This window comes from Medicago truncatula, chromosome 6, assembly GCF_003473485.1.
Source record: "Medicago truncatula cultivar Jemalong A17 chromosome 6, MtrunA17r5.0-ANR, whole genome shotgun sequence".
Lineage (NCBI taxonomy): Eukaryota > Viridiplantae > Streptophyta > Magnoliopsida > Fabales > Fabaceae > Medicago > Medicago truncatula.
The window spans coordinates 41,232,846-41,249,722 of NC_053047.1; the positions used below are offsets into that span (position 1 = coordinate 41,232,846).

At 35.0% G+C, this 16,877-nt stretch overlaps 1 protein-coding gene across 2 annotated transcripts; it reads left to right on the plus strand.

Moving 5' to 3' along the window:
- Positions 1-422: 422 nt before the first annotated feature.
- Positions 423-16,153, plus strand: LOC25496960 (probable RNA-dependent RNA polymerase 5). 2 transcript variants are annotated; one of them, XM_039835036.1, is made up of 18 exons: positions 423-901; positions 2,269-2,401; positions 3,284-3,358; positions 3,655-3,841; positions 4,509-4,707; positions 4,814-4,901; positions 5,002-5,142; positions 5,855-5,902; positions 6,024-6,095; positions 6,700-6,803; positions 7,570-7,718; positions 7,880-8,108; positions 8,304-8,529; positions 13,165-13,319; positions 13,921-14,086; positions 15,076-15,214; positions 15,294-15,457; positions 15,529-16,153. In XM_039835036.1, exons 1-18 carry the CDS (start codon positions 519-521, stop codon positions 15,769-15,771), a joined length of 2,901 nt encoding a protein of 966 aa, XP_039690970.1. In that variant the 5' UTR covers positions 423-518; the 3' UTR covers positions 15,772-16,153. The 2 variants fall into 2 exon arrangements, with proteins under 2 accessions (XP_039690970.1, XP_013453163.1); XM_013597709.3 differs by having other exon boundaries at positions 424-901; positions 5,831-5,902.
- Positions 16,154-16,877: the final 724 nt, after the last annotated feature.

A 16,877-nucleotide genomic window follows, 5' to 3' on the forward strand; every position in this document is an offset into this window, starting at 1 on the left:
ATTTGTTAAAAAAAGTATTTGGCAAATAACTTGACATTCCTAAAAAAATTGGAAGTTACATTTTTTTTTAAATATATGCATAATATCATGGGAATGCACATTCCCATCTTTTACATGAGAATAATGGAAGTTATGGGAAGTTACTTCATTCCCAGAACCTTTGTACCCATGAATATTTTTTTTTCTCAACCTCATAACAAACATGAGTATAAATCATTCCCTAGCCATGTTTTGTTTTTCCTCGTTGTAATAATTGAACCGCGTTTGAAGTTTGAACCAACTCTCACACTCACACTCACACGTGTAAAACTAAAAGGGAGTCGTGCTTTGTAAGATTCTCAACTTTCACTGTTCTCTTTCTGAACTGAAGTAGTAATGCAGCGTCATGTCTTTTCACTTCACTTTACTTCACTCACTTCTTATTATTTCTTTTTTATTTATATCCATTTTTCATCTTCTTCTATTTTCACTCTTCTCATTTCAATTTTCATACTCTGTTTTTGCCGTGAAAGTTTGTTATGGCGACGGAGCAACCACCGGTGACACTTCCGGCATCCGTAGAAAATCTAATAAACCAAATATGCGTGAAACAATCACAACCACCACTCGATCCTTCAACGATACGACTCCTCGCAACGATGGCAGAAAATCAAGCTCTTCAAATTCTCAATGTTATTTCCAATACACCAATTCGAACCACTTTTAATGCTTTCACTCTCTTCATGATTAATAAACATTCTTCTCAATCACAATCACCGTCACAGTCACAGTCATTTCCATTACCGTCACAGTTTCAAACGTCTCCGTTAGCATTTCCTTTGTTGGAGGATTCTGGTGTTTTAACGGCGTTGGGAGAGTTAGAGTTTCGAAAATCGTTTTTGATGTTAAGTTATGCTGGAGGGTAACTACTTTTAAACTCTTCTTTTTTATTTTATTTATTTTTTATTTTTTTCTCTGGTCAAACACTCAGTGTTAAGACTCTGGTAAAAAAGAACTGTTTTTTGAGCTTATAGCTTATGAAAAAGTACCTTTTTGATATGGGTCATTTTACCTCAGCTTATAGTTTATTTTTACGAGCTTTGCTTATAGCGGATGCCTTAGGCTCAGTTTGGTAAAAAATAATCGATGACTGATAAGTTAGCTTATATTAAATGAACTTATAGTTGATGACTTGTAAGCTAGTTTATAGTTTAAGTAGTGTATTAATATGAAATGACATAAAAAGATGTGCATTTAGTTGATTTCAATCAAGATTGTAGGGGTAAAATTGAGATAAAAAGTTACAAGTTATTAAACTTTAAGCTATAAATTACTTGAATTAACTTGTCATAAACTGCTATAAATTCATAAAAATAAGCTATAAGTTCGTGAGAAAATGGTTGACTATCATTGCCACATGGGTCTTTTATGGTCAAATAAGACATAAGCTATATGCTAAAAAATAGGCCTTACTGAAGACTCGCACTCTTGAATAAGTATTAAGTACAAATTTTCAATATTTCATAAAGGTCTTGTCTTTACTATGTTAAATTTTACCCATATTAGTCCTTTTGTGAGTCATATACTCTTTCCCTCGGACCAATTTCACATTTATTAAAAAAAGTTAGTAGTGAAGTTAATATGTCTATTTTGTACGTGAATATTAAGGTTATGTTTCGAAAAATAATACTAAACCATTTTTTTAAAGGGTGTTTATAATTTAGAATTAAGAATGGAGGGAGTAGAAACCTTTTTTTATGATGTTTTAATTAATAGAAACCTAATTGATAATAAATGGTTTAATATTGTAAACTTGTTTCAGGAGTGGACTTTGAGAGTTGATATTTTGACGTAATATTTTTTAACGTCTAATTTGACAAATTTTTTGGATTGTTAACGAAGGAATATAATAAAAAACAAGTCTTTCGTACATTAATCATCAACTGAACACAATTAAACATGATATCGAACCTTATTAACCATGATTTTGAAGTGTTTTATTTATTTGAACAAATTGTGGTTGAGCAAATATCATGTATATTTGAGCACATGCAAATTACGTACGTGTATATTTGAACACTTGAAAATCATGGTTCATTGTGTTTAGTAGTTAATTAATGAGCCGTGACAATTGTTGGTATCCATTAACCAGCTACTGAATATAATTAACGACATATTTGAACTAGGTTAACCATGTAATTTTTTGTCAAAATTCGATGTCAAATAGCATAACTCTTAAAACTGTTTTTTGTTTAAATGTGTGGTTTTGGTTTTTTCCGTGTGTTACAGAGAGAGTATTGAAAAGGTTGTGACGGCTGAATATGTTAGAAGCTTGAAGGATTTGCCGATGCGAGATTTTGAGAGTAAAATTTGGGAAGCTTTTGGGAAACACTGGTGCATTGACTATAGAGATCGCCGATCGGTAAAACACTATCTTATGATCACTGATTCATTTGTTGTTGCTGTTGTTACGTGAACACTCCAATACCTGGAGTTTTGTTGGATACATACCAACTCCCAATCATTTAATCTCATGTCATTTTCTTGTATTTAACTAATTTGAAATGAATTTGATTTTTGAATGAAAATTCTTTAAAGAATTTTCCTTGTTTTTATGTGATGATGATGATATAAGTTATAAATTTGTATTATTTCGAACCTGAATGTTAAACAGTTATGGTAGTTTTAGATTTTGGCTTAGTAATGCTAGAAGTTCCAAATAGTATAGTTAGTTGTTCAGGTTTAACTTGTTAAAGTATTGAATACAAGGCAGTGTTGTCAAGTAGCGGCAATAAAAACACTATTGCACCGTAGTACTGTGGAGTTTGAACTAACTGCTTTTTCCGTGGTCTGGAAATAACAACATTGATATGAGGTCCCTCTAGCAAACTCAACTTATTGTTTATCATTGGATAATATTCTTGTGGATCAAACTACTTTGAAAATAGGAGAGCCGTGATACCGTGGGACTCTACAATCTACATATTGTTTAATATTGAATAAAATTTGAATGGATTGAACTGCTTCGATAATGGGTCTCACCAAATAAAACATCATAATTACATTATTTAATGGGACTCAGGTGAATTTCAACCCATATCAATGTTTTAAGGAACATGTATTAGAGGTTATGTTGCAAGTATTGAACTACTGGATATCACCTGATGTTGAAACTAAAACCTGGTTTTAACCGTCGGAGACATTCTCGGTAGAAAATGCTACATACCAACCTGTAGCTGTTTCCTGTGCACTTTTGGCTATCTCTTGTTGTTAACTATTTTGCAACGTTTGTTTCTTTCTGCAGTCTCTTGAATGGGATTTTGGCAGTACACTTAGATACGAGTGCCATGTTTCTCCAAATGGGAGCTTAAGGTTCAAGGTTTGCATGTCTTTCTCCTCCTTTGGGTTTGTGTCCTGTGAAATTTGTCTTTGTGATTGTAACTCTTTCACTATTCAATGACTTTGATGCTATGAATGTTTCAATTTTTGTAGAATTAATTATATTTGATAGATTATTAAGTAATAATAATATTAATTAATGCATTAAAATTAATGTCCTGAATCAATAAACTTCGTGCAGATTTGTATATGGTTGATATTTTAATTGCTTACTCAACTGTATATTCCTGCAGAAAATGTGGTTTATTTTATTGCCTCTTTGATTGAATTACTTAGGGCCCTTTTTGGCAATCCACACGAACACACCTGCAGAAGTCACTAGGTGATGACAATGTTCTAGTTGTTAAATTCATGGATCTGAATGAAAGTAAGGAAAATACAATTGTGCAAGATGCTCATGAGCTCTATGGGAGGTTCGGAAAAGAAGGGATCCATGTTGGTCTTCGTTTGTATCGCTTTTTTGGTAATCCTGTTACTTGTTAGTTTTAATTTATTTATTTAGACTATTTTAGGGTTTCTATGATATTGAATCCAGGTAATTTTTTATTCGACTACGATGTAATTAGTTTGGGAAATTTTCATTTTCATTTAGTGCATGCAACATATGATCTAGGCTGCATGTTTACAACCCTTCCCATTTGCTTTTGCATCTGTTTTCCTCCCACTTTATGTTATTCGTTATACTCTCTGCCTATTTCTCAGCAGTCTTAACTTGCACACTAATTTTTTTTTACCACATTTCTGAATTTTGTTTGCCCAATAATGTATGTTCTTTAATTATATGTCATCCTTATAATCATACATTGAGTTAATCTGTATGCAAGCTACAATTCTATTGGTTACCATTATAACCATCTCAACTTTGAAAATATTATTCTATCAGATGTAATTATAGGTTCTGTAGGATTGCTATGACTTTCTCCAATTAATTTTTATGACCAAGTGAATATTGCCTGCCTTCCGTTCTTTCTACCTTGGGTTGCTTTTGACCCATTTCAGTCATTTGCTGTGAAAAGCATTCTTAAATCATCATAATGTCATTGACCCGTGTCTGTTGCTGTCTCTTTAGTTGTCTAAGAAACCATTGGTGACTTACGTATGTGTTTTAAAATTTTCTATCAATTGAACAGTTTCCAAAGATGGTGGCAAGGAAGCAAAGAAGGAGGACTCAACAGCTTCCTCGGTCAAATGTTATTTTGTTAGGACAGAATCATCTTGTTCTGCAGATGAAAGGGAATCGTACATCTTGTCAAATAAGACAATGTCTGATTGTAGATCTTTTTTTATGCATGCACACTTGTTACCCAGTATTGAAAAGTATATGGCTAGGTATGGTATTTGTGTTGATGCTATCTTTTAAAGATTCTTTATGTTTTTCTTCATCCACTTTCTCAAAATATATTTGGTCCCATGTACTAACCTCATAGTTAATCAGGTTCTCTCTAATTCTGTCAAAGACCTATACGCTTAATGTTGACTTTACAACTGTTGTTGTCCAAAAAATACCAGATGAATATTGTCGGGTATAGTCATTATTTAAGTCACCTTAATAGGTACTATAATTTATGGACATGCTTGCAGCAAAATATAGTTCTGTGATTTAATTTCTTTTTGCTGGTTTAGGATGGAAATGGCAAAGTTGTTTATCATAACGAGAAAGAATGTATTCTCACTGACGGAACTGGGTTCATTTCTGAAGATTTGGCGAAACTCTGCCCTCAAAATGTTTTCAAAGGAACGAACACGAAAAATACATATATTAAGGTCCTTTTTCTTTCAAATTTTTGTTTTTTTTGCTATATTTTGCTCAGCTAACTTTGTTTATCAGTTAATGGTAATTGTGTTAAAAATCTACTAAAAAAAAATTTGTATTATGAATTCACTATTACTTTTCTCATCATCGTCTCATTGTTTATTTAGCTTCAGTTCATCATAACCACTCACTGGCTTCCTTTACTTTTTTCTAATCAAGAGTTTTCTTGATTCTCATGTCGATACTACTCATTTGCAAGGATAAAGCATGAGTTACTCCTGTTAGTTTATTTGCTTTCTATTCATGCCATCTTCTTTTTCCTAATGATTTTGATGTGATTTACATAATATTGGTGGGAAGTTTTTGTTAACTTTGATAACCACACACTCCTACAATATTTTAGAGTTTTAAGTTGAGGGGATAGGCCAGAATTTTTTGGATGGCTACTCTTTATGTTCCTTCCTGATCATATGTGATTGCACATATTAATTTTTTTAGACAGTAGTATCTTTGTACATAGTTTTCTTATTTTTTTATTGTAAACTTTCTTTTTTCTTTTTTTCCTAGTCTCTCTTATTCTGCTCCTGCTTTTGTTATATTCTCTCCATAACTTAAATTTCAATCCTTTGCTCTGATATATTTCAATGATTTTATGATCTAATTCCTTTTTAATTGATTATGCGCTGTGTCTGGCTTCAGGAAATTTCCAATTTGGTTGATCAGGATACGAGTCAGGCTGTGGGAGTTACAGCACTCAGCACACATCAGCCAGTAGGTGCCTTGTATTTCTTTTGCCAGTTTCATATTTCAATGACATGTTTTATATGTATGCATTTGTAATATGCTTGGACATTAATAGAACATAACTTAATCCCTTTTTCCTCCTATTAAGCCACTGCTGATTCAGTGCCGTCTCTTTCACATGGGCAGTGCAATGAAGGGTACTCTTTTGGTTAACAGAAAGGTATTCTTTTTAATGATTCTGTTTGTCAAGGAATTTGATATACTAAAGTATATTTTATTTTTACAAGCACATAATGGAAGACCTAATCTATTTCTAAGTTTGTGTTGAGTTGTTTTGTAGCTTTCATGGTTAATGAGTGTTAAAAATAATTATTTGCGTTATGTCATTATTTTGTATTATTTGGTCTTTTAATATTTTTCATCCCAATTAATTCCACTAGCAAACACTGGTTTTTAGTGATAATTGAAACTTGGAAACATGTTATTGATAATTGTTACTTTAGATGGCAACATTTTAATATAATAATTAGCAATATAATTTTGGTAGTCATGGAGGGAAGTATGCGAGAGGTTTTGTTGAAAGTGTATAATCCATCAAATGCACATTGGTCTTGAAGCTGTACGGTAGAATTTTCTTTTATGTTTGGGAGCTACCTTGGTATCACAAAGAATGCCTACAGTTTTTATCCATTTGAAAAGTTATTAATTTGGAAAGTTTTTCGCTTTGTTAATCAGCTTCTTTTGCAGTCGTTTGTATTATTTTGTTTAGTTCATATTTAGCTATGCTGCTTTTGACTATGATATTGAATATTTGAATCTTGAAGCTTCCTCAAAATACAATACAAGTTCGTCCTTCAATGATTAAGGTGGAGACAGATAGCTTGACAAATATTCCAAGTTTAAATTCGTTGGAGGTGGTAACTACAAGGTATTTCACCTTTTCAATTTGACTGGGTTGATATCATTCACTCTTGCTGCTAGGGTGTTAGGTGGGCTTTTTGGGGGGATATATTGATCATACTTGTTGATATGACGGTCTATATATATGTCTATTATTGAATATTGAAAGGTGTAGGCATAACATTGTTTGTTTCATTTTATTTGCTTAACACATCATAATATCTTGTATATCAGCCTTCTATTTTATTTATCTCAAGAGCTTAGGTTGACAGGGTATCTGTCCTATCATATAATCTAACTGACACAACAAATTTGCATTCTAAAAATTCTATGCCATCACGAATATTTTGTGATGGATCACAGGAGCATTACATTGGGTAGACATGCATTTTCAGGTTTCACCTTGCAGGGACCAATTGCTTGTGCCCCTTGTCTGGTGTACAACCAACGTGGTTTACCCAGTCAAAGCAGGAATCTCTTAAGAATAAATTAGAACAGACGGCACTTTTTTTATCAACAACCACTAAAACCTTTTCATATTCGGCGGGGTTGGCTACATCGGTTTATTTTTGTAATCCGGAGGAAATTTTTTGGCCATTACAGTTAATTTAATTCTCATAGAACTATACATTATCATTGATTTTGATATGCTGATTCTAAGTTGCCTAACCAATTTTCTTAATGCTAGAAGTTGTTAGGAGCTAGACTAACCTTTTGTATTCATGAGTGCAGAATGTTTTTTTTCTTCTTGTAATGTTTGAAAAACAAACTGATCTGAAGCATCTATGTTTCAGCCAAAAACCAAATAGAGCTTACTTATCAAAATATTTGATCGCACTTCTAAGCTTTGGAGGAGTTCCAAATGAATTCTTCATGGATGTACTTAAGAGAAATTTAGAAGATGCAGAGCATATCTACACCAATAAACGTGCTGCCCTCAGAGGTAGTTTTCGTACATACTTCTAGTTATCAAATACTAACATGCACATTGGTCGTATTTAAGATAAGCTGTTGTTTATTGGGATTTTAATTTAATTATTCTACCGCCTAAAATTCGCCGAAATCTCTCTTAACATTGGTTTTCAATTGTTGATGCACTTGCAGCTTCTGTCAACCATGCTGAAATGGATGAATACAATGCTGCGGGAATGCTTTTATGTGGGATTCCTCTTGATGAGCCATTTATGCGGTATCATCTATCTATACTGGCTAAGACCGAAAAGAACAGGCTTAGAGCAGGCAAACTATATTTAGAAGACTGCTTTTACGTAATGGGGACTGTTGACCCCACAGAAAGCCATTGCTTGAAACCGAATCAAGTTTGCATTATTCAGTAAGCATAAATATCTCCATCACACTCTCTCCTCCACCTGTCCCCATCCCGTCATTCTCCCTCTCCTTTCGATGTGTGCCCCTTCCCCACTTACTACTGCTTGAGTAACACTTATGTTCCTCCTCTCACACTTTCATGCCTTTTGTTGACTGCTTTTTATTTTTATTTTTTTTATTTTTATGTTGTTTTTGGTAGTGAAAATGGCCAAATTACCGGGGATGTGCTGGTTTATCGCAATCCAGGTTTACATTTTGGAGACATTCACAAAATGCAGGCCACATATGTTGAGGAGTTAGAATCTTATGTTGGACATGGCAAATATGCAATTTTTTTCCCTTGTGTTGGACCTCGCTCCATAGCAGATGAGATTGCTGGAGGTGATTTTGATGGTGACATGTACTGGATTTCCAAAAATCCTCAGGTTTCAATTTAAATTTCAGTTTTACACCCTTGTGTTTTTACCGGATCTATTCATTTCGAAGGAATTGTGCATTTTGTGTTTGACTAGATCTTTTTATGCTTGTAAAAAATATTGCTTTATAGACTATTGGTTCTATTACCTGTTCATTCAAATAATGTTTTAAAATCTTGATGAAAGTATTTTTTTATTACCTAATAAAGATGCCTTGACCAAAAAAAAAAAAAAAGATGCTAATTTATCTCATTTATAGTAGAGAAGTCTGTTAGTTCTTCCCTAGTTATTAGTTTTACATCAGTTACAGCTCTATGTAAATCAGATTTTTACACAACAATAAAATGAGAATTACATCTCAATTCCTCTTTCCCTGATATTGATCGATGCTTCTCCTTGGTTTTTCAAGAAGAACGACAGATGTTAATTTCTACTGTTACTGATAATTCTGCCGATCACCAGTCTTCTATTATGCAGGTTCAGCAAACTACTTCTAATTCTGGCAATAATTATTCGAGTTTCGCTTCTGCTCACCATGGTGGTCGCGGCAGAGGCCGTGGAAGTCATTATGGAGGTCGTGGTTCTAATAATCGAACCTGCACTAATTGTGGTAGACGCAATCATACTATTGACACATGTTTTTCCTTACATGGCTATCCACCTGGTTATCAACATAAAAAAACTCTAAGTCAATAAATGTTGCTGCTACTGCTTCTAATGCCCCACAATGAGAAAGCCACGCCAATCCCACTCCAGCTACTATCAACACCATTCAAGAGCAGTATAATCAGATTTTACAGCTTCTACAACATTCAACATTACAAGCTTCATCAACACCCTCGAATCCTAGTCCAAATCAACCTTCTGTCAACTCTGTTATATCTAATCCTGCAGCTTTAAGTTCATCCTCTTCTCCCACTTTTGGTAAGATCTCTGACCACTGGGTTGTAGATTCTGGTGCCACTGACCATATCACACATTCCTTACATAACTTTGTCTCTTATCACACAATTTCTCCTGTGTTTATGTCCTTATCTAATGGCTAGAAAACCATTGCCACAATTTCAGGCACCGTGCAACTTTCTCCATCCCTTATTCTACATGATGTCTATTACATCCCTAATTTCCATGTTAATTTGATCTTTGTCACCCAGCTTTTAGACACCACAATTTATGATGTCTTCTTCACCATTAATGGTTGTTTCATTTTGCGGATTTCAACCCGGACAATGATTGGTGCAGCTGAGAGATTTGGAGGACTGTTTGTGTTGAAACCTTTATCAATTCAACTTCAAGATTATGGTTCTAGTTCTGGTCTTTCTTGTAACTTGTCTCTCAAGCACTCAGGGACACCGCACAAACCTCTTCCATTTGGCACACTAGACTAGGACATATATTGGATTCAATACATAAATGTATTTCATCACAATTTCCCTTTGTGAATTTTAAAGAATCTCAATCTCCTTGTGATATATGTCATTATGCAAAACAAAGAAAGTTATCTTTTTTCCATAGTCTCACTCGCACTTCTAATATTTTTGATCTATTAAATGCTGATATTTGGGGGCCATATGCCACTCCATCCATTTCTGGCCATAAATATTTCCTTACACTAGTTGATGATTTTAGTCGTTTTACATGGATCATTCTCATGAAAACCAAAAGTGAGGCTAGACAACATCTCACCAATTTTATTTCTTTCATTGAAACTCAATTCAACCGTAATCTCCAGTGTTTAAGAAGTGATAATGGGTCTGAATTCTTGATGTCTGACTTTTATCAAGCTAAAGGCATTATTCATCATCGATCTTGTGTTGAAATCCCTCAACAAAATGGCATTGTTGAGCGGAAACATCAACACATCCTTAATGTTGCCCGAGCCCTTTCCTTTCAATCAAAAATTCCTATTTCTTTTGGCATTTTTCTGTACAGCATGCAGTGCATATTATAAATCGCATTCCTTCTCCTCTCTTGCACAATTAAAGCCCATATGAATAACTCCATAAACAGCCACCTACACTTCTCCACCTACGGGTCTTTGCTTGCTTAGCTTTTGCTTCCACTATCCAACAAAACCGTTCTAAATTCCATCCTCGTGCTAGAAAATCTGTCTTTCTTGGATATAGAGAAGGAACCAAAGGATATCTTCTCTATGATATCCATTCCAATGCCTTTTTCTTGTCAAGAAATGTTATTTTCTATGAAAGTCAGTTTCCTTTTTCTTCCCCTCTCACATCTTCTACTTCATCTAGTCACCAAACTTCCTTTGATTCCTACGATCTCACCCCTCTTGCGAGTATGATTCCATCCTTCATCAACCAACTCAGGTTAATAATTTGCCTACACCATCTTCTACTGCTTCTGCTTCATCTGAGTCTACCCCTCTGACTTCTACTCCTCCTCCTCCTCCTATCACCGATGCATTGAGACGTTCTACAAGACCTAAAACTAAACCAAGTTATCTTGAAGATTATCACTGCAGTCTTCTAACCTCTTCTCTGCACCAATCAGATCAGATAATTCCGCTTACCCCATTTCTTCCTTTTTATCGTATGATAAATGTGATATCCCTTATAAAAACTATTGTCTTACTATATCTTCCACCACTGAGCCACAAACATACACCCAAGCTTGTAAATCTGAATGTTGGATAGAAGCTATGAATCTGAATTAACAGCTCTTGCTGCCACCGGGCAAAATTCCAATTGGGTGCAAGTGGGTTTATAAGGTAAAATTCAATGCTGATTGGACCATTGAGTGTCATAAAGCTCGTCTTGTCGCCAAGGGTTACACTCAAATGGAAGGTGTGGACTAGCTCTTCTCAGCTTGGCTTCTAGTAAAGGTTGGTTTCTTGAGCAACTTGACGTCAATAATGCTTTTCTCCACGGAGACCTTCATGAAGTGGTATACATGAAACTCCCGCCCGGCCTTATGGTTCCCAACTCTTCCCCAGAGACAACCAAAGTATGTAAGCTTCACAAATCTCTCTATGGCCTTAAACAAGCAAGCCGACAGTGGTATGCCAAACTTTCAGCCGCTCTTGTTTCCATTGGTTACCAACATTCCTCTGCTGACTACTCTTTATTTACAAAGACTTCTGGTACAAAAATAACAGCACTTCTAGTTTACGTGGATGATATTGTCCTCACGGGTGATGATCTCACTGAAATACAACATGTAAAATCTTTCTTGGATCAACAATTCAGTATTAAAGATCTTGGCAAACTTCGCTTCTTTCTTGGTCTTGAGATAGCTCGATCTCCGAGTGGTATCTTGCTCAATCAACGCAAATATACTTTGGATTTGCTCTCTTACAGTGGCCATCTTGCTGTGAAGCCTTGTTCTACTCCCTATGACTCTTCCATGAAACTACATGATTCAGATTCTCCCTTGTATCATGATGAATCTGCTTTCAGACGCTTAATTGGCCGCCTTTTGTATCTCACTACAACTCGCCCAGATATTGCATTTGTTGTCCAGCAACTTAGTCAATTTGTTTCTCGCCCCCAAGACATTCATTTCCAGGCTGCTACTCGTGTCTTGAAATATTTGAAGAGTTGCCCAGCAAAGGGACTTTTCTTCTCTGCCAATTCTCCTTTGAAGTTGTCTGGGTTTGCTGACTCGGATTGGGCATCTTGCCCTGCTACCCGTCGCTCTGTTTCTGGATACTGTGTCTTTATTGGTTCTTCTCTCATCTCTTGGAAGTCCAAGAAGCAATCTACGGTTTCCTGGTCAAGTTCTGAAGCCGAATATCGCGCTCTTGCTAGCCTTTCTTGTGAATTGCAGTGGCTGCAATATTTGTTTCATGATCTACATGTTACTTTTTCACAACCTGCCTCCGTCTACTGTGACAATAAATCTGCTATTTATCTCGCTGACAACCCCACCTTTCATGAGAGAACTGAACACATTGAGATTGATTGTCACGTGGTCCGTGAGAAAATCCAAAGTGGGCTTATATATCTCCTTCCTATTCCTTCTTCTGCTCAACTTGCTGATGTGCTGACCAAACCGCTGCTGTCGCCCGCTTTTGGCGCCTTAATCTCCAAGCTTGGCCTTTGTGACATACACAGTCCAGCTTGTGGGGGGATATTACCTAATAAAGATGCTAATTTATCTCATTTATAGTAGAGAAGTCTGTTAGTTCTCCCCTAGTTATTAGTTTTACATCAGTTACAGTACTTCAATAGTTTTATAACTTTGTATATAAATCAATAGCAGCTCTCTATGTAAATCAGATTTTTACACAACAATAAAATGAGAATTACATCTCAATTCCTCTTTCTCTGATATTCAATATTTTTAATGCACTGGTTTTTGCTCCTCGTGCTGCTGTAAACAATAATACTGTCAATTGCCATCTTAAAAGTAAAGTTCCATTCAAAAAGTATATATTTGTTTTTGATTAAAGTTTGTTTCAGAGAAAATGACAATGTGAATTGCAGTCGGGAAAAGGACATTGACAGTTTCTTTATTCTCCTATCTTCACGAAACTGTCGCTCAGTTTATTTTCCCCATTATGTGAACAGCAAGTTGATATTTTTGCCCATTTTGTTGTCTGATGTTTGCTTAGGAGTTCTTAAAGCTTAAATTAGCACTTAAAAATTATTTTATGCCAACCATTTATATTTTGAAATGTTTCAGCTGTTGCAATATTTCAAGAGCAGCAAGCCTTGGATAGAAAGTCCTCCGTGCAATTCTGCCAGGAGTTTTTGTGTTAAAAAGCCAAGTGAACTTTCAGCCGAGGAGCTTGAGGAAGCACTGTTTAGACTATATTTGGAAACTCGGTTCCAACCAAGGTTGGTGTTATGATGTTCACGTGACTATGAAGGTTATATAGAATAGTATCAAGTTCAAGTATTTCAATCTTGCTGTTCCTAAAAAATTAACTGTCATTAAGCTTTCCTGAAGTTGAAGTTTGTGCATGATGATAACAAGGCCTGTATATGTCTTCAATATTTCTTCTGCTTGTAGGCTGAAAACCTTGCAATATCACAGTGTTCATGTGGCTCAAATATAGTGTATATGGTATTATGTTTTCCATCCTGGTTTCCTGAAGTAATAGTTTGTGAGGACTTAGTTAAGCCTGTATATGTCGTATATACTTGATATTTCATTTCTTCTGCTTGTAGACTGAAAACCAACCTTATAATGCCCGTATGTATATGGGTCTTGACTATATAAGTAACACAACAAATACACTTTTTATAGTTATTGTAGCAATAATCAGTGTAGATATTTGGCCTTTGAAGTGCAATTTCATTGTAGTGTTTTTACTCTTTACTATACTACCAATGGGAAAAGAAATTGTCAGAGATGTCAAGTTGGTAGATACTAGTATGAGTGTTCTCAGTTTTAATTTTATGACTCTTACTAGAATTATTTTTCTCCTCTTTCCAGTAGCGCAATAGGTATGGCAGCTGATGGTTGGATGGCACTCATGGATCGCCTTTTGATATTACCAAATGACAGAAGTATAGAAAAGGAGCAAGTAAAGGAAAATATATATAAATTGATTGATTTATACTATGAGGCATTAGACGCTCCTAAGAAAGGTGGTGGAAAGGTTAGTTCTGTATCATTCTTCAGTTGCAATACAGTCTGCCTCTAGTTTTTGGGCTAATCGCCTTTTAACACACCCAATCATAATCAGCCAAATAACTCACTTCTTTTATTCATTTAACTGGTCACCGGTTCTTCAAGTTGTGTGATTTTGGTAATTAAAAAAACATTTTAAAAGGGTAAATGCAATGTTCTTAAAAACAAAGAACTGCAATCTTCTCCAATCTGAATTGCTTTCTTTTTTTCTGATCTGCCTCGACACTTTATAGTTGTTTTCATAGTTTTTGCAAGCTCTATCGTCTCTTTTGTGAAATCCACCATCTTTCTCGCTCTTTGATAGAGGCCGCCACCGTCGACCGACAACCGCGAGCGATCTATTCCGTTTTCAGATAGGGGTTTCATTTTTCATGACACATATTGAGTTGGGTTCAATTTTTTTATTCATTAGGCTCCTTTTTTTCTAGATCTGTTATCTTTGAAGATTGATTCTATTTTTAGTTTGGTTCTACCCTTTTGTATTAGCGGCAATCTTTATGCTTGAGTTTCCTTACATTCATTAGGGAAGAAAAATAGTAACATTTTCTATGTCAAAATCCCTTGAAAAATCTTTACAGAATCTGAACGGACATAGGATAAGTGAAGAACCTGCTGAAGCCTGATGGATAGTGTTGGTAAGAGGTTGGTGATGACAAGTGATAATTTTGTGCTTTTCCATCGGGTGAAAGCAACGAAACTGAAGAAAATTGTGAGAGGATAATGCAAAGAAGATGAAAAGCAAAAATATGATTAAATTATAAAAATTAATTAAAATAAATGGCAAAGATGAATCCGGTTAACAGGTAAAATGAAATCAAAAATTAGATGACATGGCTGATTATGATTGGGTGTGTTAAAAGAGTGTGTTAGTGGGTGTGACCCTAGCATTTCTCTAGTTTATTAGGTCACAATCTTGAGTTCCACTCTAACTTTCCTAACTTGAACCATCAACAACAGATGAAGATTCCAAGTAATTTGAATGTAGAAATGTTCCCTCACTATATGGAAAGGAACATATCATTCACTTCAACCTCTATCTTGGGTTCAATATACGACGAGGTTTGCAGATGGCAAACTACTGATATGTCTGGGATTGGTGAGTATTCCATTATTACACCTTCATCATCTATCAGCTTCAACTGTGTTTGACCTTTTTCTTTTCTATGTGCCATCAGTAATTAGCAAACTTCCCTGTTTTGATGTTGAAATACCCATGGACCGCATAGAATACTGGGGAAAACTGCATAAACAGTATAGGCTTGATATGAGTAGTGCCTTACGTGACACATCTAAGAAGTCCAATGAAGAGGCTGCTGAAGTCATTAAGATTTATAAGCAGGTAAGTATTTCAGTTTTTCTTTCCTTAGAAGTTACCATTTTCTGAGGTGCTGATTGGTGTATCTTCTTCAGAAATTTGATGCTGTTGCTAACTTTGAGGATCATTCAAAGAACATTTCTGAGATTTATAATGAGGCTTTGGCTGTGTATAACGTTACTTATGACCATGCCATCAAGTCAAATAATGATGTTGCTAAATGTGCTTTTGCATGGAAGGTTGCTGGCTCAGTTCTCATTAGGTTCTACGCCGAAAAACATCATCTGAAGACTTTGCCATGTAATCCATTTGTATTGCGTGAGATATTTGGTTCGTGAAAAACATTAACTCTGGTTGTCTGTATATATTATATGATAATGAGGGAGTGAATCGAAAGGCTCCTCTTGATCTTACTTGAAGTTGGGAAGGGGGGAAGGAGTCTAGATCAACGGACATTAGTGAACCATCACTGATGGATGTTGCACATGACACGATCTTCGACTCAAGGTCTGGCGCTAGTAGAAGTTGCTTATTCTCCTATCTAGAAGGAAAAAGGCAGGGCTTTTTTGTTGTTGTAGTAATAGTCTGAAGGTCTCATGATATCTATGCCGGTCATTAGAATCGGATTAAGGTGCCGTAGATTTTAATATGTAGACCATGTGTATCTGTAATGCATCTTGTTGGCTGTAAATATTCTAACATTAATGGTTAATATAACTACGTCGTTATTGTCAGAAAATATAGTTTAGTTATCATATCTACATAATGCTTCCTATCCGCGTCTGATTGGTAAGTGACTCCGACACCATAAACAAATGAAGAACATTGTACTTGGACAACTTAATTTAGGGTTTGATCTCTCTAATTGTTGTAGATGGAGGAAATTGTACTTGGAAATGCCTGAATCCGTTTAAGGCACTATGAAATGGATATATTTTCAACAGGGAAATATGGGTAGAAAAGAAAAGGAGACTAACTTCACTAGTTCTGTATAATCCAGATACGTTTTCATACGATTACAACATGACATGATATATGCTGGTACAACGTTTTCTCTTTTTTAAAATTTGAAGATATAGCACATCAAGGATATGTGTTGAAGTGTTATAAAGAATGAGGCATCACCATTCCTCAATTTACTATAATGACTACATTTTATAAAATAGATGTTTAGCCTAAAACATAATTTATTTTAACCCCTTATGTTAATTAAAATTTATTAAGAGAATTCAAAATAAGTCTATACTATATGCAATAATCTCTAGTTGAAAAACATAAAAAACTCCATGCAGTTATACATTCACTGTTCGATTTGGTTGATTTGTATGTAGACTATTTGAAAGCATACATAATTTGGTCAGCAAGATTATTTTTCAGGTATCATATTGATATGGTTAAACTTTTTGGTATGGTTTTGGTTAAACTCTCAGGTATATTGTGTTGA